General features: G+C 38.5%; 1 protein-coding gene across 1 annotated transcript in view; it reads left to right on the top strand.

Annotated features, from left to right (window-relative positions):
* LOC123630660 (amyloid beta precursor protein) overlaps positions 1-25933 on the top strand; it is a 245622-nt gene that overhangs the window by 123000 nt on the left and 96689 nt on the right. The window contains 1 exon segment of the mRNA XM_045540498.1: positions 9518-9717. Coding sequence (XP_045396454.1) covers positions 9518-9717 — 200 coding nt within the window.

Genomic DNA, 25933 nt, shown 5'->3' with positions numbered 1-25933 from the left:
GTAGGACAAGGTATTGCTTTAGTTTTTGTAGTGTTCTAGAAGAAGGAGCAGAGGTGGTGGTGGTTGTTGCTGCTTCCGAAATACAACCACTCATTTTTTCACAGGAGACATGAGAGAAAAGCAGGAAGCTTCTCTTCTTTGTAAGAAATAAGCCCTTCACAAGGTGTCCCCAAAAGAAAAGGGTTAGGGTGAGCTTTTGCTTTGTGACTTTTCTAGAACGGTTTGTGGGCATTTTTGTACCCAGGCCATATATAGCTTTATGTTAGTTCTCATGTATTATAGACACAGTAGGAAGGGCTGCCAGGCACACAGTTTTTGCTGAAATGACACCTTTTCGGGGCATCTTACTGCCTTCTGTAAAATTTACCACAGTCCTACCAACCAGCCACCCCCGCCTGGCCTATCTAGCTTTGCTTCTTTCCTTTTCCCCATAGCACGTGTTACCTTGTGAAACACTAGCATAACATCTTTGCTTTGGTTTTCTTCTGTCCTTCTTTGCCTATAGAATGTAAATGCCAAGAGGGCAGGGAATTTTGTCCATTTTATTTCCTGCAGGATCCCCAGAGTCTGCGCTAGACCCTAGAACCTAGTATGCATTCAAATATTTATTAAATGGCTAAAGATCACATATTCTCAGCTCTCCACTCGAAATACATATGGATTACTCAATACTTACCAGCAGCTAAAAGTTTTCTGGCATAGCATCTGATTAACCAAAATTTTGTTTCACATATCAAGAATTTAAAATGAGTCTGAAACTTTTTATCACCTTAGCTCCTTCTTCTTAATTCTAGTTGGTTCATAAAGCTGTCAGGACAATAATCTGCTTTTGATTATATATGGGTTTTCTTGCCTCCAAGATAGTCCTTAAAGGAAAAAAAAAAAGCAATTTAGCCTTTTACTATAATTATATTCCAAATTTAAATGTCTTACCAGAATATCATTTTCCCCCTTTTATCATACTTTTTATGATTTTAAAGAAAAGTACAGACAGTAAGTGTATTAAATATGTCAGTGTATATCTCTAAAATCTAAGAACATTCTTCTACAGAGCCCAAGTGATACCATCTCACCCACAAAATTAACAATAATTCTTTAACGCCATCAGATACCAAGTCCATAGTCAGATTTTCCTTGAGTCCTGGAAATGTCCTTCACAGTTTTTTCATATCAGATCCTATCTAACACACATCTTAAGTCCTTAACTCTTAGGATTCAGAACAGCGCTTTTTATATCGTGACACCAACTTGCTGAAGAAGCTGTGCCAGTTGTCCTATAAACCGTCCAATCCTTGGATTTGTTATATCATGTCCTAGCGGAATTATTTAGATTGTCTCTCTATTGCTGAATTAGTCATCTTACTCTTATATAGTGGAGAACAGAGAAATTATGTTTTAAATATTCTACTCATGTGCTGCTTGCTAGTTTATATAAAAACTCAGCTTGGATGCTTCTCTTAATCCTTTGCTTGTTTCACTCCAATTTCTTAGAAGTTCACTAAAATAAATGAGGCAGAATTTACAAGAGCATGTATTAAGAGAAGTTGATTTTACATTAAACTGTCATTTTTATAATCTTCCTTAAATTTTCTTTCATGCCTAAGACCTTTTAGTAAAGATAGTTAGTTTTATTCTTGGGATTGGTGAGAACCTTTGTAGCCCAAAACTACATGAATTCAATACTGGATTCTCTAGCATAATATTAATATCACTGTGTCATGTGGTACTAGAATTTTGAAAATATAATCTGCAGCATAGGTTTTTTTTAACCTTAAAGATTAAGTAATTTTGTATACTTTCTTAAGCTCTTGCCTAGGACTGTCTAACATAAGACTCTTTTATATTTGCTAATAAAGAAGAAATTCAAACTGGGTATGTAATTGTCCTAGGATACATCCATTCTGAGCATTTTGAAGAAATACAGCTTAGTGATGGTTAGTTATGCTACTATTCATTCATTTAACACATGTGTTTTGAGCATCTAGTCTGTGCCAGGCACTATTCCAAGCACCCACGTGTCTGTGGCCTTTGCTTTCTCTTACGTGGTACCTACTGTGGGTCAGGTGCTGTCCTAAGTGCTTTCCAAATATTAACCCATTTGTTCCTCCCAATACCCCTAAGAACCTGTAAGTGTGCCATTTCACAGATGAGGCTAAGGAGACACAGAAAGGTTAAGTAACTTGCTCAAGGTCACAGAGCCAGGATTCAGATGCAAGTAGGCTGGCCCCAGAGGACTCTGCAGGCTGCAAAATCTCTGCCTCCGTGAATCCTGCATCCTGCCTGCTCTGAAGGAAACAAGAAACAGAGATCACTGTTGTTTCCGCAGGAGAATTTTAGAACCTGGACCTTCAGGAGTCCATGAGACCTTTCACTTTGTCTCATTGTATCTCCTTTGTTTGAAATCAGGAAAAGGCACGGTCTCACAGTCTTGTAGTGCTCACCCCACCCCAGCCACGCTCCATGCCAGGAGTCAGCAAACTTTCTCTAAAGGGCCAGGGAGTAAAATATTTTAGGCTTGACAGGACACACATAGTCTCTGTCACATATTTTTCTATTTTTTCCCACAACCCTTTTAAAAATGCAGAGACCTTCCTTAGCTCACAGGATGTGCAAGAACAGGTCACAAGCCATAGTTTCCCAACACCTGCTCCGCGCCACTGCACATTTTGCTCTTCTTCAAGCTGTCTTTGCGTTCTTACCAGCTGATTGCCTTTAAGGCGCTAAGATTTTCCTGTCTCCTACCACAGAGCCTTTGCACACTCTCCCCACTGTCTGGTGGAGAGCTGTCTTCAGCCCTGGACTGTATTAACTTTGGGCCTTTTTAGGTCACATTTCAGTTATCTCTTCCTCATGGATGCCTCACTGGACACCTGAAATCTGGTTGGAGCTCACTCTTTTGGCTCTCCGAGCCATACGTGATTGTTATCACGGCAGTGATTTTACATTTACGCGGGTGATAATGTCAATGTCTGTCCCTTTGGTTGTTTGCCCTATGAGCACCCTTGCTTTCCAGTGTATCCCCAGCTCCCGGCACAGTGTCTAGTCTCCCTGCTTCCACTCTTGTCCCCCAAATCCACTCTCCACCCAGCAGCCAGAGACAGCATTAAAACTTAAATCTGATCAAGTCATGCCAGTTGCACATAATAAACGTGGCCTTACCGGGTCACGCTGTGCCTGTCTGTCTCTACCACTGGGCCTTGTCCTTCTCCCCTCATTCACTACTCCCGAAGCTCACTGGCTCTCTGCTGGTGTTTTCTGTGAACTTACTAAGCTCTTCCTCATGCTGGGGACTTCTTACCCTTGCCTTTGCCATTCACCCCACCCTTGTTTTTTCAGTGTCTGACTTCAGCATTCCCGGCCTCAGTTCATATGACTGTTCCTTGGGGCCCTTCCTGGACCATCCTATTAGAAATGCTACTCCTGTGTCCCACACACATCTCTAACCGTCACTCATCAGTGTATCCGTCCCGTTTCCTTTCTCTACAGTACTTTTGAATAATTTCCGTTTTTATTTGCTTATATCGTGCCTCCCCCACTAATATATACATTCCAGGAAAGTGGGGGTTTTCTCTTTTTCACTTGTGTACCCCCATCCCCACCCCCATGCCTGGAATAGTACCAGGACTTGGTAAAAGCAATAAATGTTATGGATTGAATGACCAGTAGTTGGCTTAGAGAAGCACTTAATAGAATGCTTCGGTGGGTGGATGAAGTTTAATGCATTGCTACTTTTTTGCTCATTAGCAATCTGTGCAAACCTCTTTCAACTCTAATACTTAACTATCGACTAAAGAAAAAATACCTAATACTCAGGTCTCTGCAGTATAGCCTACCTCACTGGCCAGACTTATTTACTTATTATTCCTGATCATGCATTATATGGATATTCTTGCCTCATCTTTCCACCCACCTTTCACATCCTACCAGCTCAGACACCAGAATCACTTCTCTTTTGAAATCTGAAGCATTTACTATGTAGCAGGTCTGTTACTATTAATAATACAGCAATTAGGGTAGATTCTCTCACCTAGAATGGGCATTCATTAAATGTGTGAGAATGATGACACAGCCTGATTTCAGATTAAGGTTGTGACCTACAATTTACGCTTAATTGCCTGAGTCATGAATTTTTGGTATCTTAATCTTCTGGTTATCTTCTTAAAACTAGACTCCTTAATATGGGGCCCCAGGTGGGCTCGTGAACCCTCTGCAAGAAATGCCTTTAACTGCAAATGACAGAAAACCCTTTGAAACCTTTTTACTGAACTGTAATGTACATAAAGAAAAGTGCCCATAACATAGGTGATACAGGCTCGGTGAGTTGTCAAAACAACACAACCGGGTGGCCGGCACACAGACCAGGGCACAGAGCCTTGTCTGTCCCCAGAATCCTCTCTCTGAGTTCTACCAGCCTGGAGGTTTGCTTGTTTTCTTAGTTTATCTAAGTGGCATTAGATGGCGTGTCCTCTCTGTTGGGCTTCTGACAGTTCCTTTAGGTGGGAGAGAGACTGGCTTTTTCTTACTTTGCCCATTTCTCCCTTGAAACAGTTACATAAACCAAAGAGAACAAGCTTCTTTTCTTTTACATTTTCTCCAGTGTTCTGCAACTTCTGATTTTTCTAATCTAACAGCAGTAATTTCAGAAACTGCTTGCCTTTGGGACAAACTGACTTATCCAGCCATTGTGCCTTCCAGTTTAAAGACTCTGGCAGCACTGAGAATGGAGGTGGGGGGCTGGGGGTGTTGGAGGGTGGGTGGGGGACCATCTGCTTATCTTTTTGAAATGCTTATTTTATTTTTTCTCTATTCTCTACTCTGGGAGACTCCGGGACAGTCTCTCTTTCTTTCTACAGGTCCACATATGCGGGTCTGAGCCTCTTCCTGTGGGGACTGCCCCTCTGGCCGTTCCCCTGCTTGGTGGTTGCATTCTGGGCGCTGACATTGGTTGTTTTCACTCTTCGCTCACGACTGCAGGTGTTTAGATCTCGTGATTGTCCACATTCAAATGACCATGAAAATCAGAGCTTTTTCTCTTGTCATTTCCTCTCCTTTGTTTGTCCTACAACAGGAGGAAAGAAGTCAGTCTTAACAGAGACTCTGAAAGAATAAATATAGCTTTTTAAAAATTTTATTGAATTTTTTAAAAGACTATTGTTTTAGAGCAGTTTTAGGTTCGTAGCAAAACTGGGCAGAAGGTACAGACATTTCCCTTCGACTCCGGCCTCCACACACGCACAGGCTCCCCCGTCATCAACGGCCCCCGCCAGAGTGGTACGTGTGTTACACTCAGTGAACCTAATTGACACACGTTATTGCCCAAAGTCCATAGTTTACATTAGGGCTCACTCTTGGCCTTGTACATCTGTGGGTATGGACAACTGTATAATGACACATATCCACTGTTTAGTATCATACAAAGTCCTTTCACTGCCCCCAAAAATCTGCGTTTGAGGATGTTTTTTGGTCTGTTCAACTCTCCCTCCACCTTAACCCCTGGCAGCCACTGATACTTTTACAGTCTGTAATTTTGCCAATTCCAGAATGTCCTGTGGCTTTTTGAGATAATGTAAATGGTGAGTTGTTTCGCATGTTTCTTTAATTAAAGAAATTAACAGTGGTGTGTGAGTCCAAATCGTTCACTCCCTAACAGGATCGTCAGCCAGCAACTGCACGTGGCACGATATCAAGGTCAGCCTTTATTTAGAAATAGGAGGAGAGTCACCTTTGTGATGTACTCACCAAAGCAAAATCTTGTGTGCTGACACATAAAATTTTATCATCAGTGATTTATTTCCTTGTAGTAATGTCCCTTTGACCTTCTAAATAAATTCGGATACTCCTGGGACGGTCAGCATTTTCAGAGAGTTTCCTCATTCTGTAGAAGTGTTTCTCATTGTTAGTGTTTAAAAGCTGTAAAAGCCACCTAGTATAAATGGACAGCCGTTAAAGTTTGTGAGTGTGGTGTGAATCTTCCACCATTTTACCAAGTGATTATTTTATTGTGAGTTCTTATTGGATTGTTTATAAGGAAATTGTGTTATGATGCTCAGGCTGTTTCCATAAACTGCTCCCTCCTTGTGTTTTTTTACACTGTGATCAGCTTTTCAAAACTCACAGAATAACTTCTCTGGCATTTGAAGAACTAGTGGAAAAGTAATTTTTATTTCCTTTCGATGTTTCTCCTGCTATTCCTGAAAACCGCAATTAGAAGTTGTAATGCTGACGGGTTTGGCATTCTTTGGGAAGAGGCAACATCATTGGTATACAACTGTGTGCTACTGTTTTAAATAGTGTCCAAAAGGATAATTGAATTCATGGACATCTAAATTTAATTTCAGAAATCTAAGCTATGGTAATAAGAACTTGGACCTGAGTTCTCTTAGGCCAAGTAATTTAATTCCTTAGCTAGTTGAACTATTATATGTCTCTGTTCCTTGTTATTATGCCAGTAAATTGCTCAGGCAGATGCAATGATGGATGGTGGCCATATAATTCACTCCTTTTCATGGCTAGACACATACCAGAATGCAGATCACATTAAACAGCTGTTTTCATGAGCATGTTTTCAGTTAGGAGCTTTAAGAGCAGCATTCCCTGAATAACAGAGAAGGCTGGAGGAGGCACCTGGGGGTGCCCAGGCTTGTGTTTTTCATCATCCCACCTGGAAGCACGGTGCTGTCTTAACCCTGGATCATACGCTTGGACATTGTCACTTCAGTTGTGGTTGAAGATTGCGTGTACATTTCATGGTTTAAGGAGAGTACTGCTTTGATTTGATTTTTCTCCCTGGCTTTCCCTGAATTTTCCACTTAAATTGGAGAACAGAATTGGTAACTGTGATTTGAGTGAATAAAGAAGTGATCTCAAACATACTAAATTAACTGATGATATGTATCAGGTCATCTTTGTTTCTTCTCTAGTGGTACAACATTGAGATTGTATAGAAAAGTGCAGGCAGTATACCTGATCAAGTTTAAGGCAGCTGAGCAACTGTTAAATTTAGGATTGTTTTGGAATATTGTCTCAAGTAATAGACTTTTGTGCAGAGATTCAGTCATCAAAAAATCAATTATTCCACTTCATTTATCTCTAAGCAGATGAAGACTTGTACCATCTGATTATCAGTACCAATGTTTTCACTTTGTCTTTTCTCCTGTTTATTTCTTCATGGTCTTGTGGATATGTTAAAGGAACTGATTAGGTTCTTCTCTGTATGAACACTTCATTTATTAACACATGAATAAGTTATTATTAATCAGTTATTCTGCTTAATATGTTTCTCTTTATTCTTTAGCCACATGCTTCCAACTTCTTTGGACATGTTTGTTATTATCCTCGTGTCATATTTAATCAGAGTTAGATGTTCCACTAGAGGATCATATACATTTTTGTAGAACTTTCATAAAAGTCTTTTATGCTCTTCTTGCATCATACATGATCACAGGTGTTCCCTGGGGGGCCATACACATCTTCACAGGACTTGTGTAAAATGTCCTTTAAATTCTGAGTTCATCGGAGAATTCCCACTAGTGCTGTATTCATCTCTCTATCTTTCCCTTTCACTGTCAGCAAAGTTATTTGTGGCTGTCTTGTCAGACTTTGAATTTTGAATGCCTTTCAGTTTCCTTGAGCCATCTTCCTTGCTGTTGTGTTAGATCACAGAATCATACTGTCCTCTTTCTCTGACATGTTTGAAATCAGAATTCCTACATACCACTGTACTCACACTCCCATTCCAAGGCTTCATGTTGTGGCTGACACAGATGCCCCAGGTTCCTGTCACTTTCCCCAGCAGTGAGCTCCTTGTTGGCCAGAGTCAACTCGGGGGTAAGCCTTCCCCTCTGCTTTCCCTTCTTTTCTGGGGACATTTCAATGTCAACATAGCAGCTCTTAATCCTTTGACTGTGGTGCTGCTTCTCAGATAGACCCATGGCAGCTGTTCTGGTAGGTTGAAATCCTCTGCCACGTCTAGATCTTTTTCCCATATTGGTTTTGTGACCTGATCAAGAACATCTATTTCTCTTGTCCAGCCGGATAGTATGTGGTAGACTTTTCCTACTTGACACTTACATTCTTATCTTCATTTATCTTCTTTCAAGTGCTCTCAGCAGTGCCTGCATTGGCAAGTACCTGATTTCCACAAGGATTTCCTAATAGGTCTTCTAAATTTTGTTCTATACTTGTCTGCCTTTTGTCATCCAAATTTGCAGATTTATTAGTTACCATTGTGCATCAGCATATAGATATTTAACGCCGTAAATATTATTTCTGACCCTCTTCCCAGTTGTACTGGAGGTCAGTACAATTGTTGTCTGTTGCCACTATTCTCAGTATTGCACATTTCAGTGGTTCTCAGAATATCGTCCGCCGACCACCAGTATCGATGTCACTTGGGAACTTGTCAGAAATGCAAATTCTGAGGGCTCATTCCAGACACACTGATTCAGAAACTCCAGACACACTGATTCAGAAACTCTGGGGCTACATTAGAAACAGTGCAGGTGGTACCTGGCGATCTGTGTTTTAATAAGCCTGCTAGGTGATTGTGATCCTCACTGAAATTTGAGAATCACTGAAATATTTGACACTCTGCAAAACAGAAGCAATTAGCACAAGTACGGAGTTCAACTAAATAGTTTCAGTAGGCATCCCTGACCACAGCGTATTACAGATTTATTTAAGCCAGTTAGTTCTTTCTTTCCTCTATGTGTCTAGTTTAAACTTTCATTACCGGTTTTTGAACCAGTTTCTGCCTACACTTGAATATCTGCCATGGTGCAGGTGGCTGTGTGTTTTTTGCATATTCATTATGAGAAGGAATCCCCATAATACAGTAAACTCAGTTTTGGTCTCTCCCACTCCCTTTTAAATAGACTTTATATTTTGGAGCATCTTTAGGTTACAGAGGATTTGAACAGAAAGTACAGAGTTCCCCTCTCTCCCTCTAAGTTCCTCTTCCTTCCCCCAGAGTTTCCCCTATGATTAACATTTTGCTGTAGTATGGTACAATTAAACCAGTATTGATACATCATTTACCAATGTTCCTATTTGACATTAGAGTTCACTTTTTGTGTTGTACATTCTTTGGGTTTTGACACCTGTGTAATGCCATGTATCCACTATTACAGTAGCACAGAGAGTAGTGTCACTCCCCTAAAAATCATCTGTGCTCCATCTGTCCATCCCTCCCTCCTTCCCTCTGAATCCCTTGGTAGACACTGGTCTTTTTACTGTCTTCATAATTTTGCTTTTTCCTGAATGTCATTTAATTGAAATCATGTCATATGCTTATAGCAACTGTGTAAACTAAGAAGAGCTGTGGCCAAGGATAAAGAGTTTCGCAGACCTGCCGAGCCGGGATTCATCTTAGACCTGCTAGCTTTAAGCTTTGTGCGTGTTTTTTTCTTCCATGTCACATTCCCTCTCAAATTACCAGAATTCCTTCTTGATGATTTTCCTTTCCTTTCCTGCAGTTTATGTAATTGACTATGACTGTTACTTCTGTTTTCTCTTACAGTGAAGACAAAGTTGTAGAAGTAGCAGAGGAGGAAGAAGTGGCTGAGGTTGAGGAAGAAGCCGAAGATGACGAGGATGATGAGGATGGTGATGAGGTAGAGGAAGAGGCCGAAGAACCCTACGAAGAGGCTACAGAGAGAACCACCAGCATCGCCGCCACCACCACCACCACCACGGAGTCTGTGGAAGAGGTGGTTCGAGGTAATCCACTATTTGTTGGGTCCTTCCCCGTCCCCCAAGGAAAAGGCAGCATAATTCCAGAGTCTGGCATTTCTATCCGCCCTACCACCATTGCCTTCCCCAACTCCCCCCAAAATTTTTATGTTCCAAATACAAGGCTTCTTATGCTTCTTGAAATTTTTTTTGGTTTAACAAGCAGTCTAACAGCTAATTTCAAATATTGTAAAATCCTAATCGTACAGTTTGTCTCTTGTACCTTGTGTATGTATGGTACTTGGCAAATCCCAAATTGTTCTAGGAGACTCCACCTAACCAGGAGTCATCTCATTTGACAGACACTGAGTTAGGTGACTCCTTGGTGTCCCCTGGCAGTGGGTGTTTGGTACTGGGTTTTGTCTGCTGCCTCCTTGGCCACCTACACTGTGAGCTCCCCGAGGGTAAGGACTGGATTTTACTCAGTGTCATTCAGAGTGCCTGGCTCATAGACAGTTTCCGGTAAATCTTAGTTGAGTGAGTCGTTGCGGTTAGATTGCATTAAAGAAGGAGATTTGGTAAGTGCCACATTATTTTGTGCTATAAAATTTAACTTAGACGATTTGTGTTACATTTAAATTATTTTATTGGGGAGTATGACAGTGCCTTCTGCAAGAAGATGATGTATTGCTGATATCTTAGGCTTGCTTTTTCTGTTGAATTAATGTTCCTGTTAAGAATGTTGTGAACTGAATGAACTAAAAGACTTTTTTGTCTCCATGAAATAAAAGCAAGCATTCAGTTTCTATTAGTCAGCCAAATGTTACAACAACTAGTAACTAGTTGGATCAAGTTTCTTAAAGGGTATGTATTTGTTTTGCAGATAGTAAAAGATGCTTCTAGAATGAGATTAAGTGAATATAGACTTAATTGAATTTTAATGTATTGCAAGTACTTTTAAAGCTCATCCACCAATGGTACGATATTGTAAGGCTTCCTCTCACTTTTTATTAAGGTATAATGATTTCAGCTCTATTGTTATGTTGGAACTTAAAATAGGCTGCTTTCTCTGCCTGGGATACATTCCTAATTGTCATTGTAATATATCCTTCCCTTTGTTGCATGTTTTTTACAGCATTTAATTTACATCAGATTCACTGATTTTTAAGTATATAATTCAGTGGCTTTAATAAATTTACTGGATTGGGCAACCATCACCATAATCCAATCATCACCCTAATAAAATCCTTCATACCTATTCACAGTTGATCCATGTATTTACCTCTAGCCCCAAGCAACAATTAATCTACCTTCTGTCTCTATGGAGAACAGGAAATTAGGTTGGGACCAAAATAGGGAGACCTTCAATTTCAGGCTGGCAGATATGGGCTTTAACTGAGGGTGGTTAATTCAACAAATATTAATTCAGGACCTACTAAGTACTGAAGATTTTTCCAGTAGACAATGAAGAGATTTTGCTTTAACGTTGTTGTTGAGGGGACAGGTAAACAAGGAGTGACATAATTTATGCAGTCTGAGAGGATACCACATAAAGTTATGCCCATACTCCAGACCGAGACAGGATTCTCTTGTTATCTTCTCCATTAGTCCGGTTCTTTTAGCTTAATTTTACATGTAGTATTATTAAATATCAAGATGGAGCATAGAGGGACATACATGTTACAGTATTGCCTATAGAAAGGCAAAGGCAGTTATAAGAATTTTTTTTTTTAAATCTCCAGGCTAGAGATAAAAAAGAAACTAACCTTAAAAAATAACAAATTAATAATTTTGATGGCAAGAAGAGCAAATACAAGTAACTTTCTAAAAGCAAATACCTGGTCAGTTAGAGGTCCCAACTGTAATGCCAGAAATAGGGGAACTTTTAATGGGAATCCATCTATTCCATCTCAAACTCCCAAAGTGGATGAAAGCTATAACGGAGACAAGTCTTTATGGGAAGGGGGGCCTAACAGAAGCATGTTATGGTATATTGTGTCCTTGTAAGTTAGTTTTTTGTATTCCTAAAGAAGTAGAAGTTTTAGGTGCTAACATTCAAGAGATCAGCCACAAAGAACCCTTTCTTTTCCCATCATTGGTGTAGAAGGTGAATTGTGTTTCTCCCCCAGTTGAGAGACAATGCCAATGCCGTAGGTGGTTGCTCACTTTGTAAAACTCTCCTTACAAGTAGCTTGCTTCTGTCCTGAAAGTAAAAATTAGAAGTGACTTGGTAAGACGAGATACTGAAGGGAGGCTTACCATCTCATTTTCAGTGTTAATGTTTCAGCACCCGAAAGAAAATGTGATTTACAACCATACTTAGAAAGAAAATTGTTTCATCATTCCCAACATATTGCTGCTAATACCAGTCCTTAATGTGCTTTGTAAAAAAACTCAATACTTTTGTAACCCATCAGAATTTGAAAGAAATAGACAGGGGGAAGAAAATAGAAGACATTTCAGCATGATCATGAAATTTTCTGCCGTGTTGTATTAGAATCGATGATACCAAAGTGGGAGATGTCTGTTCTCTGTTAGTGATTCCAGAGGAAAAAGGTATTGGTTCAAAGTGAGCACACTATTGCAGAATCTACCTGGTTTGGGGGTTTATTGTTGTCTCTGGTAGTTAAGAAAAACTTAGATATTGATGTAGTGGAATAAATCATTATCAATTTGAGTAAAATTATAGTATATTTAAACACTTGCTCCTAGTTTTCTGTTCTTCAAGAAGGGATTACACTTCATAAACTCAAGATGTCAGGGTAATTTCTGATTGAGGCATGAATTGTAAACTCTGATTAAACATATGCATTGAATAAATGACATAATCTTTGATTTAATCTAGCCAATTTTGCCTGTCCAAGATAACTGGTTTTTTTTTGCCTTATGTTCATTTATTGAGCAAATATTCATTGTGCCCCTGCTCATTGCCGGGTACTTTGCTACCATAGAAAATGTCACAGGGGCAGAGCAGATACGCTTTCCCCTGCTAGAAGACTGTGGCAGGTCCCAGATGAAATCCTTTGTTGCAGGTATAGGTTTTCAGGATCACCACTTCCTTTGCCCATTAAGGCAGGGATTCTGTCTTTTAGTCCTGGTAAATATGAGGTGGGAATTTTACTTCCTCATTTAAAGCCAAGAGAACAAAGGCCTAGAGAAATTTTTTTTTTAATTGCTCATGGTCATAACTGGTACGTGGTGAAGCCAGCATTTGGACCCAGATTTGCCAGGATATTTCTGCTATGCTCATGTCAGAATTATACTTTTACTTTTCTTTATAAATCCAAACTAATTCTTTTAACCTGTGTTCCCTTGTAAATGTGTAATCCTTTGCTATAGGTATGTATCCATTTCACTATTATTTTACACTGTGCATTTCTGAAATTTTAAAATTCTTATTTATGAGTTTTTTGTTGTTTTTGGTTTTTTGGTTGTTTGTTTTTTGAGACAGGGTCTTGCTCTGTCACCCCAGGCCAGAGTGCAGTGGCATCATCGTAGCTCATTGCAAACTCCAGCTCCTGGGCTCAAGTGGTCCTCCTGGCTCGGCCTCCTAAGTAGCTGGGACTACAGGCACATGCTACCATGCCTGGCTAATTTTTTTCTATTTTTTGTAGGAACAGGATCTCGCTCTTGCTCAGGCTAGAATTATTATTTAAATCAAAGTAATGGTCAGGTGCCTGCAAATAATATTAATGATCTGTGGCAACAAACTATGGCCCTTGGGCCAAAAATGGCCTGTTGTCTGTTTTCTCAACAAAAGGTTTTATTAGGGTACATCCAATCCTATTTGTTTACATGCTGTCTAGGGCTGCTTTCCTGCTGCAGAAGCAGAGTTAAGCAATTGCAAAAGAGACCATGTGGCCTATAAAGTTGAAAATGCTTACTATCTGGTCTTTACAGAAAAGTTTGCTGACCCCTGATAGTGACTATAGGGATATGACTATGAAGTTCTTTATATTTCAGATAAGACCATATCATGTTAATTTCTTTAAGGTAGTTTTCTTACTGTTAGAGCAGACTAGTACAGTGTTTAAGAGAGAATTTTTAATAATTTTATGGCCTTGAGGCAGTTAAGTAACGTATTTTTCATGTGTGCAGTGTAGGTGGTACTGTTACCTTGCATGTTTATGGTGAGAATGACTTTAAATAATCTGTGTTAAGCACTTACTGTAATTCCTGGTAAGCATTCAATTTTCAGTTTGTTTTACAAGCACAGGCTGCCCAGATTGGAATCTTTTCTCCACAGCCTACTGACAGTGTAAAGTTGTGTAAATTAAATAACCTTTAATATTCATTGCTTTCTTTTATAAAATGGGGATTAATAATACCTACCTAATATATAACTATTCTGTGAGAATTAAATTAAGGAAGTCATGGGAAACAGCATAGTTTTTGGTATACAGTAAGTGCTCAATTAACTATAGCTGCTGTCTTAGTTGTGGTTATAATCATCATTCCTATCCTCCACTGTATTCTGAACATTAGAAAACTAATGTTTACTGCTAATCAAGAATGCCAAAGGTGAGCCCACACATTGACTTTTAATTATAAAAAGCATAAATGTGACCAATCCATATCTACCAGTATAATAGAGCTAATTTTTTTGAATTTTTAATTATTATGAGTATATAATAGTTGTATATCTTTATAGGGTACACATGATGTTTTGATACAGACATACAGTGTGAATTAATCAAATCAGAGTAATTGAGGTATCCATCACCTCAGGCATTTATCATTTCTTTGTATTAGGAACATTCCAGTTTCGCTAATTTAGTTATTTTTAATACAGCTGGTATTTATAGACATTATATTGCGCTACAAAACAGCTTAAACTCTCTTTCTTGCTTAAAATATTTTTGTGAGCATATATTGTATATTAAAGTATCTGCAGTTAGATTTTATGTCCAGCTAAAAAACTGGACAAGATAGTATTAAATGCCTCTGCATTTCAAGATAGAGTTTTATTTCTTATGAGTATTTGAAACCTCATGGAAGCTCTTCTATTGAATAGACAGAGGCAGTGATACAGGTGGCTCTTTTACCCTGTCATAGGATGATGAAAGCTAAAAAGTGTGATCTGAATGTTGCTTGCCTTGGGTTAAGTGACTGACCTTGGCAGAATTAAATTATTATTGTTCTTCTGGTGACCGTTAATCTGGGAGAAGCACCATTTGATGTACTGCTGTACGTTTTACCAACATCAACAAGGCATTTCAGGGTACCATTGCATTGGTTGTTGGGGGCACAAGGATATGAATAAGGTGGCTTGCTCAGAATGCTTCTAGCCTTATCTGCACAGTCCTTGAGAGGGCTGAGTCTCTTGGAGCTGGCTAAGAAGGAACTTTGGCAGCAGGGAGGAAAAAGGAAGTGCCCAGCCTGGGGACAGAAGTTTTCATCTAAGGCATCATGGAGAAGGTGGCATTTGGGTGATTATAAAGGAAGAACAGGGATTTACCAGGTGACAGAACACCAAATAGAATGAATCTAATAAGTATTTCAAATAAATCAGAATAGCTTGTATTGATCTCAAGGGTAGAAGAAACACACCTTAGCTTGAATTCTCATGTCTCTGTTGTTACTTGTTTGTAGTGAACATGACACAAAGTCGCCTGTAATTCACCAACAGGATTCTTGCATATCATTCATATTTAACTTTTCATAAAATTTGGGGTAAACTGTGAGTTTGACTGGCTGTAAACATGACGATGAGCTCGCTTGAGACCTCAGTAGTAGTAAGCTACCCAAAAATGAAAATAAAGCTGCAGGGAGTTTGGGAACAGGTCAAAGAGACAGTGGATCCTCCTTTTAGAGCAAGCCTTGGGCCTTTTCCTCTGTATTTTTATTTGCTTGTTTGGTTATTTATTATCATCATCATTATTATTATTAGTTTTAGAGACAAGGACTTGCTCTGTTGCCCAAGCTGGAGTGCAGTGGCGCGATCATAGCTCTCTGTAACCTTGAACATCTGGGCTCAAGCAATCCTCCCGCCTCAGCCACCAAGTAGTTGGGACTATACAGCTGTGCACCACCAAGGCCAGCTATTTTTTTGAAAATTTTTTGTAGAGATGGGATCTTGCTATGTTGCCCAGGCTGGTCTCAAACTCCTGGCTTTAAGCAGTCCTCCCTTCTTGGCCTCCCACAGTGCTGGGATTACAGGCATGAGCCACTCCACCCAGTCCTCCTCCATGTTTTGAGTAGGTGGATAGGATTTAATCCTACCCCTGGCCCAGGTTGTAGTATACCTTCTAATGACTTTGAGAGAACTGGTGTCAGCACTAACCATAAATGTGACAGGCGGCAGCCTGCTATCAAGTGCCCCATAGCATGGCAGCCATTGATCTCGAGGTGTTTGACACACGCTTTTGTAGAGGCAGAATGAAGCAGGGCATTGATATGTGTCTTTCCATGTAGTTTAATGGTCTCAACGTAGAAAGCCCACTCTGATCATTAGGTTGCTTAAAATGTGAGGCTAAGGAGGAGAGCCATATAGATGTGTGTGTGTGCACACACATGTACATCATTTTTTATTTTTTAGTATCAAGTTTATCGAGATATAATTTGCATACCATAAAGTATAGAATCCAATGGTTTAATATATTCCCAAAAATCTGTATTGCCATTTGGAAAATTACATTTTGAACTTGGTTTTGCTTGCAGCTTTACATGGCTAAGAGTGCTTAGTTATTTTTCACCTTCCATTTCTACACTGTTTTACTCATGTCAAGTTTCTGTAATTTACTGTTAGAATAACCGAAGTAATCAGCTAATGACATAATTATATCTAAATTTTTAAAAAATAAAAAACATTTTCTATCCAATTTAATTAAAAGCCAAAAACCAGATTTTTAAAGAATACTAATCTTTTTCATGTTTTTCTCCAAATCAGTTGCTTTTAAAAAAAATTACTACGCAAATGCCTCAGGCACAACAATTGTACATCCACTCAACTCAAGAGTTTGCAATTAAGAAAAAAATTAAATCTAAAAAAAGAAAATCCAGCAAATTAGGGAACGATTCATTTAAATCTGCATACATTTTCATGGGCACACCTTGTTAGCTAAGATCAAGTAGCTGCAATTAAGTAGAGGCTTAGATTCCTTGGACAGGTAGCAAAGCTGTGGGTTTTAATACAAACCTTTAATTCCCTTGTAGAAAAATAAGTTGTTTCTGGCGTTTTTAATAGCAGAGTGGATTAAAGCCTAAACATCTGCTTCTCTCGGTCTTGGGCCCTTTTGCCCTTTTGAAAATTCATCTTTGGTTTCCAGCCACCTCTTCCAATGCGTCTGACCTTTGTGATTCTGCTAGAAGAGTGAAAAGTCAAGGGCATGCATGACTGAATGAATCTCCTGTAAAAATGATGTTTGGAAAAACTCCTCAGCCTTCAAGACAGCAGCCTACATTTTAAAAATAAAGGGATTTTCGTAAGGTAAAAATGAGTTTAGGGCAGAAGAAAAGTTAAAGGTGTGCACTGTGTTTAGTTTATAATGGTAAGACTGTTCAGGTGTTTTAATTCTGAGTTAGAGTTATCTCTTTCTTGAATTTATGTATGTTCTCATTTGGTATAATTTCTGAGACAAAATATGAAAGTATCACAGCTTGGGTGGAAATTTCATGTTGCTTCCATGTGGCTTTTACGATCTTGATGTCTCATGATAGATGCAAAGAAAAGATCTTGCTGGCCAATTCTCATGATTCTGTCTATTTTGAAAATGTACTAGCTTTTGTTACCCAGGAATTCTGAGGTGTTGGTGACTGCTGCACAGTAGCCTTGGTGAGCAGAATTACTAAACTGCAGCACGAAACCTTCCGGATTCGCTTGGGCTATGGCAGTGTTTCTCAACTTCAGTTCTATTTATGTTTTGGGCCAGATGATTCTTTGCTGTTGAGGACTGTTCTGTCCATTGCAGGTTGCTTAACAGCATCCCAAGCCTCTACCCACTAGATGCCAGTAGTTTTGATGACCAGAAAAGGTCCCTGGGAGGGGCTAGGAGATAGAATCTGTCTGGTTGCAAAACACTGAGTCTGGTTCTTGAGATCTACAGTGATGGCCAGCTTTAACTACATGAACAGAGTAATACCTGTACAATACTGTGTCTCATCTTAATGTCAGCTGTAACTCCTAACTCAGTGCTTTACACATTGCAGGTAGCCAGTGAACATTTTTTATTGGACAAGAATAAGTAAAATAAACAAAAATATGCTAAAACAAGATATTTACCTTATTAAATACATTTAATAAGGTAAAAGCAGATATTTGATAAGATGTGTTATGTAGCCTAGTAGCTTTATTTAGGGACAGAAAATGTTGACTTAAAATATTGCATATGCATATTTGCCACACAGACAGCTATGGAGGTAAACTGCCTTCCTAGTTTTGTTTTTTATTTTTCTGAAAGAAACTCACTCTCCTGTGGTACATCGTTATAAAGTAGCAAATAGTGATTGGCATCCATACTGTGACCAGGGACACTGCTGTTCTCAGCTGGAGTCTGCCGGTTCTTTCCTGCTGGGGATTGTGACAGGAAGCCAGTTAACACAGAGAGGTGGACACGCTCAGTCACCCCCAGAAGAGGACATGGAACAGCAAGACCATCCTTCCAACCTCTGACTTAGATCTAGAAGCATCCTTTTTTTGCAAGAACAGAAATGCCGTTAAATCCTTTATTTACAGAAAAGTAGTACAAAAAAGTACATTCTAAGCTCTTGATTTTATCTCAGCTTTTCTTATTTTTTTTTCCAAATAAAAATAAAAGCTTTGGTATTTCTAATGTTCTGGCATGTTATAGCAATGCTATCACTTGAATTCAGACTTCTGAGAAGTCTGATATTTTCATAGACTTAATATGAGTAAGAGAATTATTATCTTAATATTGGATTTAAGGCAGAAGTGTTAAAGCTGTTTTAGTGTTAAGACAGGACAGAACTTCAGATTAAAATAAGTATAGACAATCTGTTCACATTAACTTTTTAGATGTATAATTTAGTCTCTAGACTCTACTAGTTTATGTTGTATCTCTCTTTTCCCAAATATATGTGGATTTCTTTTAATAAGCCAAAACCAGTGCAACTTTTACTAATTCTTCCCCTCTGGTCCTTCTGGAAAATGATTTAATCTTGTGTCTCTAGTTTTGACATTTCAACTGCATTTAAAAGGTATGATTGATCACATTGCTTCTCAACGTGATCCATTCAAGTGGATTTAATGTCCATTCAAGTCACCCAAGTTTCTTGCTAAACATAAATCCTGAGTCCATAGGTCTGAGTGGGGCTTGAGTCCTGGGTGATGCTGACCCTGCTGCTCCGTGGACTGTACTTTGAGGAGTAGACTTTAGCAGCATCTCCTGCCCTCCATATGGTATAGATTTGGGGCACTGAGACAGGGAATAAGAAACTGAAAGGGAAAACCATCCTTGTAGATAGTGTGATTTTTCTTAGAAGATTAGCAAATGTCACCAAGCGTGAGAGAATCGTGAAATGTCTACCTACTGATCCTTTTTTTTTTTTAAATAAAAAACCCAAGACCAAGGAAATTAAAAAACTCTGAGTCTCCCTATGTGGATAATTGTACTAGTTTCACCTGTGTCCCTGTTTTCTCTCATTGGTGTGGTGGTGTAGCCAACTCCTACTAGCCTGTAAAAGCTAATTATTACAGTATTGAGGAATTTTATGAGCCACAACCACTGGTAGCTTGCAACACCAGTGGTGGGAGTATTTACACCATGGGAATTGGCATGCACTGTAGCTCTGAATGTTCTGTTTTTTGGTTTTCTGGAGAAAGCTACATTCCCAGGATACTCCTGCCTCTTATCCAATAAGAAAAATCACTTTAACTTATTTTCCCATACAGGACATATCTTATTCAGAGTTTTGAGCTTCTGGTTAATACTCTGTTGCACTTCAGACTAAACACGCAGCTCAGTGAAGAGCAAGTTTATTCCCATAACAAGCAGGAAACAAAGGCTGAGGAAAAATCATAGTGATACCATTCTGTGAGTGCTCACTAACAGCACCAACGTGGGAGTACTGATTAGTCTAAATACTTTACAAGTAAATCTCCTTCAGGTGGCATTTTATAAATAATCTTTCATCATGGAAGAGACGTGAGAATTGGGTCAGGTATAATTAGAATGACAGATGTATTGGCTAGCCTTAGAGAATTAACACAATTCAGTAAAAAGGCTAGGCAATTGCGGATATCTTCTAGAGACTTCCGTGACAAATTAGCACCCATCATCTCATTTCATTACCGTGCACAGCTGTTTGCATCATTTGTTTGTATTTCAATCCGTATTTGGAGCTTAAGTGAGATTTGTCATAAGACTTCAGTTCAAGCTCGCTTGCCTAATTTTACATGCTTCTGTTTAGTAAAATATGATTACTAGGTCATAAATATTTCATCATTTATTGCCCTGATCAGAGTTTTCTAAACATGTTTTTTGATGACTACTTGCTAATATGTGCAAGCATGTGATAAATGCTCTTTTCTATTAAAAGTACATGATTCTAGCATCGGGAAAAACTCATTCTTAAAAAATAACTAGTTTTTTTAGTATGTCTGTAACAGAAAGACTGTTAAGTTTTTTCATCTATAAGAATAAAACACAAACTTGTCTACTTATTTCTTCAACAAGTTTGGTTCTAATAACTTAGGCTCATAAAGTGTCACCATATAGTAACATTTAGAATTGCAGCAATAACTTTATCAAGCATAAAAAATGAATTTGTTTTCAGTATAGTGAGGTCGGCCTTTTTCATTATTAACAGATTGAATGACTAGACAGATAAATCAAAATTTATTAGAAATATTGAAGATAAGTATACTTAGTGGATTTCAATACTTATGTCCTTATTTTCATTTTATTTCACTGTTATATTAAGCAGGTAATTTATTACAAAGACAAACAATATTTGTCATATTACATTTGCCCTTTTACTCTACTTTAAAATTGGAGGAAAAGAGTACAAGACATATAATTTTTAACTCAAGGAAAGGAGATATATTCGTTATATGTATGAAGTTTAATTGAGCATGTTAGGATATGGAGAAAATCATGCCACATAATGTTCTGGGGTTTTTTACAGCTTCAGAATATAAAATTTCTAGCTTTCTTAATATAAATATAGTTTAGGTATTTAGTTTGATTATTCAAGTGGTTGCTTTCTCAAAATTTCTAAATTCAAAACTTACCGATTGCATGCAATACAACTTTATCTCACATAGGTTGAGAATATTTGAAACTCAATTATTAAAAGTGAAATCATAATAAAAAGCTTTACATCCTAAAATTTATCTTTAGTGCTTTATTTAAAGCTAATTATTTGCTAATCTATTAGCTTTGCTTTGTAAGAAGGCGTTAGAATTACCATACATTTGAGAGTGGAGATTTTCTCCCCATCCTGGTTGCTGTCTTCATGCTGAATTTGTTACAAAGCGTAAAATTAGCTTTCAAACTTCGGTGGTCCACAAAAAATTTTGTTCCAATTTGAAATTCCTATTCAGAGTTAATTTTTTGTGGTTGAGCATTATTTTTTGAACAGCAATTTCATATAATGCAGGAAGCTGTGGCTTCATTTCTGTATCATGTTTTGTATTATATTGATTTTTAGAAAATGGACTATAGTGTTGAAACCAGCACAGATCTCAGCAAGGGTTTCCCTGACAAAGATTTAAAATGCATGGAGTTTGGTCAGTAGCACATAAGTTTGCTTTCTGTTTTGTGTACACCAGCATTTCAGTTTATAAAATGATGTTTTTGGCTTGAAGGGTGAATATAGTTGTTGTACAAGAAAAGATAATCCTTCCTTGCCAGCAGAATTCGGCTAAGAGAATATTAGAAAACATATTTGTGATCTTAAAAGTTTAAGAAGGTAAATATGAATAAGCAAAGATTGTCATTCCTTAGATGTTCGTATAAGTTTGTGTAACAGATGTTTCTGTGTAACCTTTCTCTTTGAGAACTATTACTGCTTCTATTTTTCTGGGCAAATTTTCTCCATTATTATCTGTAATAGTTACTTTGAATGGAAATGAAGGTGGACTAGAATTCAAAAAATGTTTAACAAATGATTTTAAAATCTTACTCTTTTTATTTATTAATTTTAGATTTTAAGAAGAAAATAAAGATGAGAAAAGGAAGACAAAAGTTTTTTGTTCTTAAATTTATTTTTTTCAATTTTATTTTTAATTGACAAATAATTGTATGTATTATATATCTGGAGGATGCAGTTTTAATTTTCAGATGGGGATTAGTTATATAATCTCTAATGAGGCATGCTCTATATTTAGTGGATGACATTGTAAATAATTTTCTACCAAGTGATAATATGAAACAGGTTTTTTACTGAATTTTTTTAGCAGTTTCTATGATTAGGAAAGAAAAAATTACCCTATTGAGAAAAATTATTCCCATTGAGAAAAATAGAAAATCATGTAAGCACAAGCATTTGAAATCTCTCTTGATTTTTTTTTTCCTCTGAATCTACTCATGCAGCTTATAAATGATATATTTCAGGTCTCATTGCTTTAAATCTCTTCTACTTGGTTAGAATCTTGAATCATTAGATTCCCTGGTTATTTCCCATTGCTAGAAAGGAGTTTAAAAGAAATTTTCTCAAACTGAGAATTGTAGTCCTTTGGGCGACTTAATTTTAAGTGATAAGAGAATCAAGGAAGGAAACAAGATTAAAATTCTAAGGCAAACTGAGCGACCAATGTTCCTCTCTCTCTTTTTTTTTTAATGTGAGGGGTTTTTTTTGTTTTACTTTTTTCATATACTTATAGGTTCATGCAATTAAAAAAATTAATATAAAGAGATCTTGCATGGTCTTCACACCGTACAATATCACAGCTACGAAGTTGACATTAATCCCTTAACTCTTCTTTAACCAAAGTATGTCCTCCTTCATCTACCTGTTCTCTTCTGGGTCTCTGACCATTTCTTACATGCTTATTAATACTTTGTGTAGAAGCATTAGCATCATACTTCACTAGGGCAGACCCTAGCTGTACCGCAGCTTCTTTCAGACCAAGCAACAGTTCTCTTTTCTACTACATGGACAATTGTTCTGGAAAGATAAAGGGTTAGAGAAAAGGTCAAAAAGACCAAACAGTTGAGTGCCCTAGAGTAGAGTAGGAATATAATGATGAGTGAGGGAGGATAAGTAATCCGTTTCTCTGAGTCCTCTCTGAAGTCAGCTTCTCTCCTCTAGAAAGTTGATGTTCTAGTCACAGCCTTGAGGGAGAGTGATGGGAAGTGCCACATGGTTAATCAGGGATGCTGGTAATCGGGGGGATTCTAACGAGAAACTCTCTTTCACCAGGACAGGGGTTGCATGTTAGAGAGGCCTGTCTGGGCTCTGTCTAGTACTGGTGGGCTATGCTCCTCCATGGCAGCAGCTGAGAGCCAGGTGGACGAGGTGGCTGTCTTTTAGAGATTGAAAAGTGACAAATAGACACCCTTAGTCCTATTTTTCCAGGCTCCCATACATTGAATCCTCAGTACATTATGTAGTTGGCGTTAGATTAATGCACTGTTATACCCACCCAGGCCCACATTTTCTCAGCTGTCCTTGGGTATGTGAGTACTTGTAGGAATGCATGCTATTGCCCGCGATGCCCACCCGGACTCCACCAAGGTCATGACACTCTTTGGGACCATTCAAAGTCAAGAGTGCCAACAGCCCTAACGAGGTCAGGAGAGCCAACCCAACACTCCCCAAATGGAGATTGTCTCACTCTTTTCTTGGCCTTTTCAGAAGGAAGGAATCAAGATTTTTCTTACAGCTGGAGACTACAGTAAGAGTTGTGGGTTCATCATGTAGTTTATTCTGTTTACTTAGTTGACATATAAATGGATTGGCCTGGTTTCTACAAATTAGCTGCAATAAAGGGTTTCAGAGCTATTTCAGAGTGAGGCAGAAGTAAAATAAAAGTGAATGTGTCATTGTGTTTCACTGGCGGTAGAGGAAAATGATAACACATTATAATGCCATTTGCGTTCTGGACTGGGAGATTTTGCCTTTATTAGACGTAAGCAATTGTTACTAGGTCACATGCATGGGCAAATATCTGTCATCTCCTTTGAGCATCATTTTTTTATTTCATTACTTAACTTGCACCATCCAAGATCCTACCACTTTTCTTTAGCACATAAAAAAGCTCATAAAGATACGTGTGTCCACGATGGGGCCTGTGGCAGAGAAGGATCAGAAGACACATACTTGGTGCCAAGTGTGAGGATTGGCATAAATTGTCAAGGCATGGCGAATTTTGTTGCCAACACTTCTGTGACTATGGGGCGGAGGGATTCCCTGCCTCCACTGGTAGCAGTGGCCACAGTGCTTGCGGTCCCAGTGCCAATTCCAACCACAGTGCAGGCTCAGCAACCACTGTGGCCTTGTAGTCTTGTTGGAATTAACACTGCCTCAGGAAGAGATTAAATAATGAGTACTACCATGTCTTAGAAACATGAAAGAGCATATGACATGAACACGTACAGATGAGTAAAGGAGATACAGAGAAGGAAGGAAAAGCCAACCTGCAAATGTTGTTTCCAGCTGAGGGAGAAGATACGGTCCAGGAGCAGAGACTGCTGATGGCTGTGGTTGGCAGGGCTCCCACATCTGGAGCGTGGCTTTTAGTTCTGCAGTCCAGAAACTGCTCTGTCAGTAACTCGGAGGGAATACGGCTCCCAAAACCAATTCACCCTTTATAAGATAGGATGCCGGGCTTTTAATTTTGGAGGATAAATAAAATTGCCAAGTGGATAGGATACTTGTATCATCAGGCATGCTGATTTTCATCCTCAGGAGAATTCTATACAGAAAGCCAATTCAAAAGATGTGCTTGCGGAATGGGGACTTTCAAAACAGCAGTGCTGAATGGGATGGCCTTCATGATGGATGATAGTGAGCTTGATGCTCCAGAAGCCAGATGTTTCCATCTGGAAACCATCCCAGGAGAGCCAGATCAGCTTGGATATCTGTTACATGAGACATTTCTCCCGCAGAGTATTTGACACTCACCTTCTGGGCTCAGTGCTGACTGTTCCTCCTCTGTTGACAACACTGTGATGGTGGCAACTTCTGGTTTTGCCAGCACTTCATTGCATCCGCCACAAGAGCAACGTGTGTAGGGAGGTAGCATGTCAGCCCCGTTTATGTTGACACTGTGGGTCTTTGTCTTTGATGGGTTGATTAGAATCAATCTGTTGAATATTCCTAACTTGGAAGCTCTGGATCGTGCATGGCTTTTATCTTTTAGAAAGGTGTTTTTCCCTTGGCATGATGGTCAAACTAAGAATAAACAAGACATCTGCGTGTGCTAAGGCATCAGCCTAGCGAGGGCAGGACACAAACCCAGAGGGAAAACTGGAGCTGTTGTTTCGCTTCCAACAAAAGTGGGAGGTACATGGGAGGCAGAGTTCTAATTCTACCTGTGATTAACTTTATGAATGGAATTGGATGGGTTACTACACTTTGAGTGAATCAGGGATTATGAAACTGATCTCGGGGAGGGTGGCAAGCTGTGTTTGCAGGTAAGATGTGTTTTAGTGTAAAACAGTGCATGGTGTGCATGAACAAATTAGAGTTGGTGGACTATGTTTTATTGTCTGGAATGTGACTATCCAAGGTTCATATAAATATGCAAAATATACAAATAATACATAGTTTAATATATATCTAGTATAAATGTATTAAAACATTAATATTACATTTAAAACATATTTTAATGTATAAATAAAATGGTCTTAGAGTTAATGTCATCTACTGTAAGTTGTGTTTACAGATATTACAGGTTTTCAGATACATAGTCAGTAGACAGGCTGTCTCTCCCCAAAACTGGAGAACATTAAAAATATGTGTAATTAATTTTATATTCAAGTGAAAGAGATTATCAAGGAGATCAGTTCATTGCATGTGAGAGCTTAAACTTTTGCATCATAACCAAAACAGTCCCACAGAGTTAACTTTTTAAAAGAGAAGTTTATTTTTTATAAAGGAGAATTGTTTTGATGTGCAGACACCTTCCGTCATTTAATATTCATTCATCTAAAAGCAGCCAAATGATCTTTTCACTTCCGGCCGGAATCTTTTTATTACTACTGAGCATCACACTCATAAAACCAGTTGAGAATGCACTGCTTTGTTTCAGAGGTACCTCTCAAGTCCTGGTGGGTGATTAAATTTCTCAGTCAGTGTTGGGTAGGTGCTGCCTAATAAACCAGTCCCAGGTACCACTGGGAGGATTAGTAGGTAGGAC

The sequence above is a fragment of the Lemur catta genome, chromosome 1 (genome assembly GCF_020740605.2).
Source record: "Lemur catta isolate mLemCat1 chromosome 1, mLemCat1.pri, whole genome shotgun sequence".
Taxonomy (NCBI): Eukaryota; Metazoa; Chordata; class Mammalia; order Primates; family Lemuridae; genus Lemur; species Lemur catta.
The sequence above is the reverse complement of the archived record's forward strand: the minus strand, read 5'-3'. Positions and strand labels throughout refer to the sequence as shown.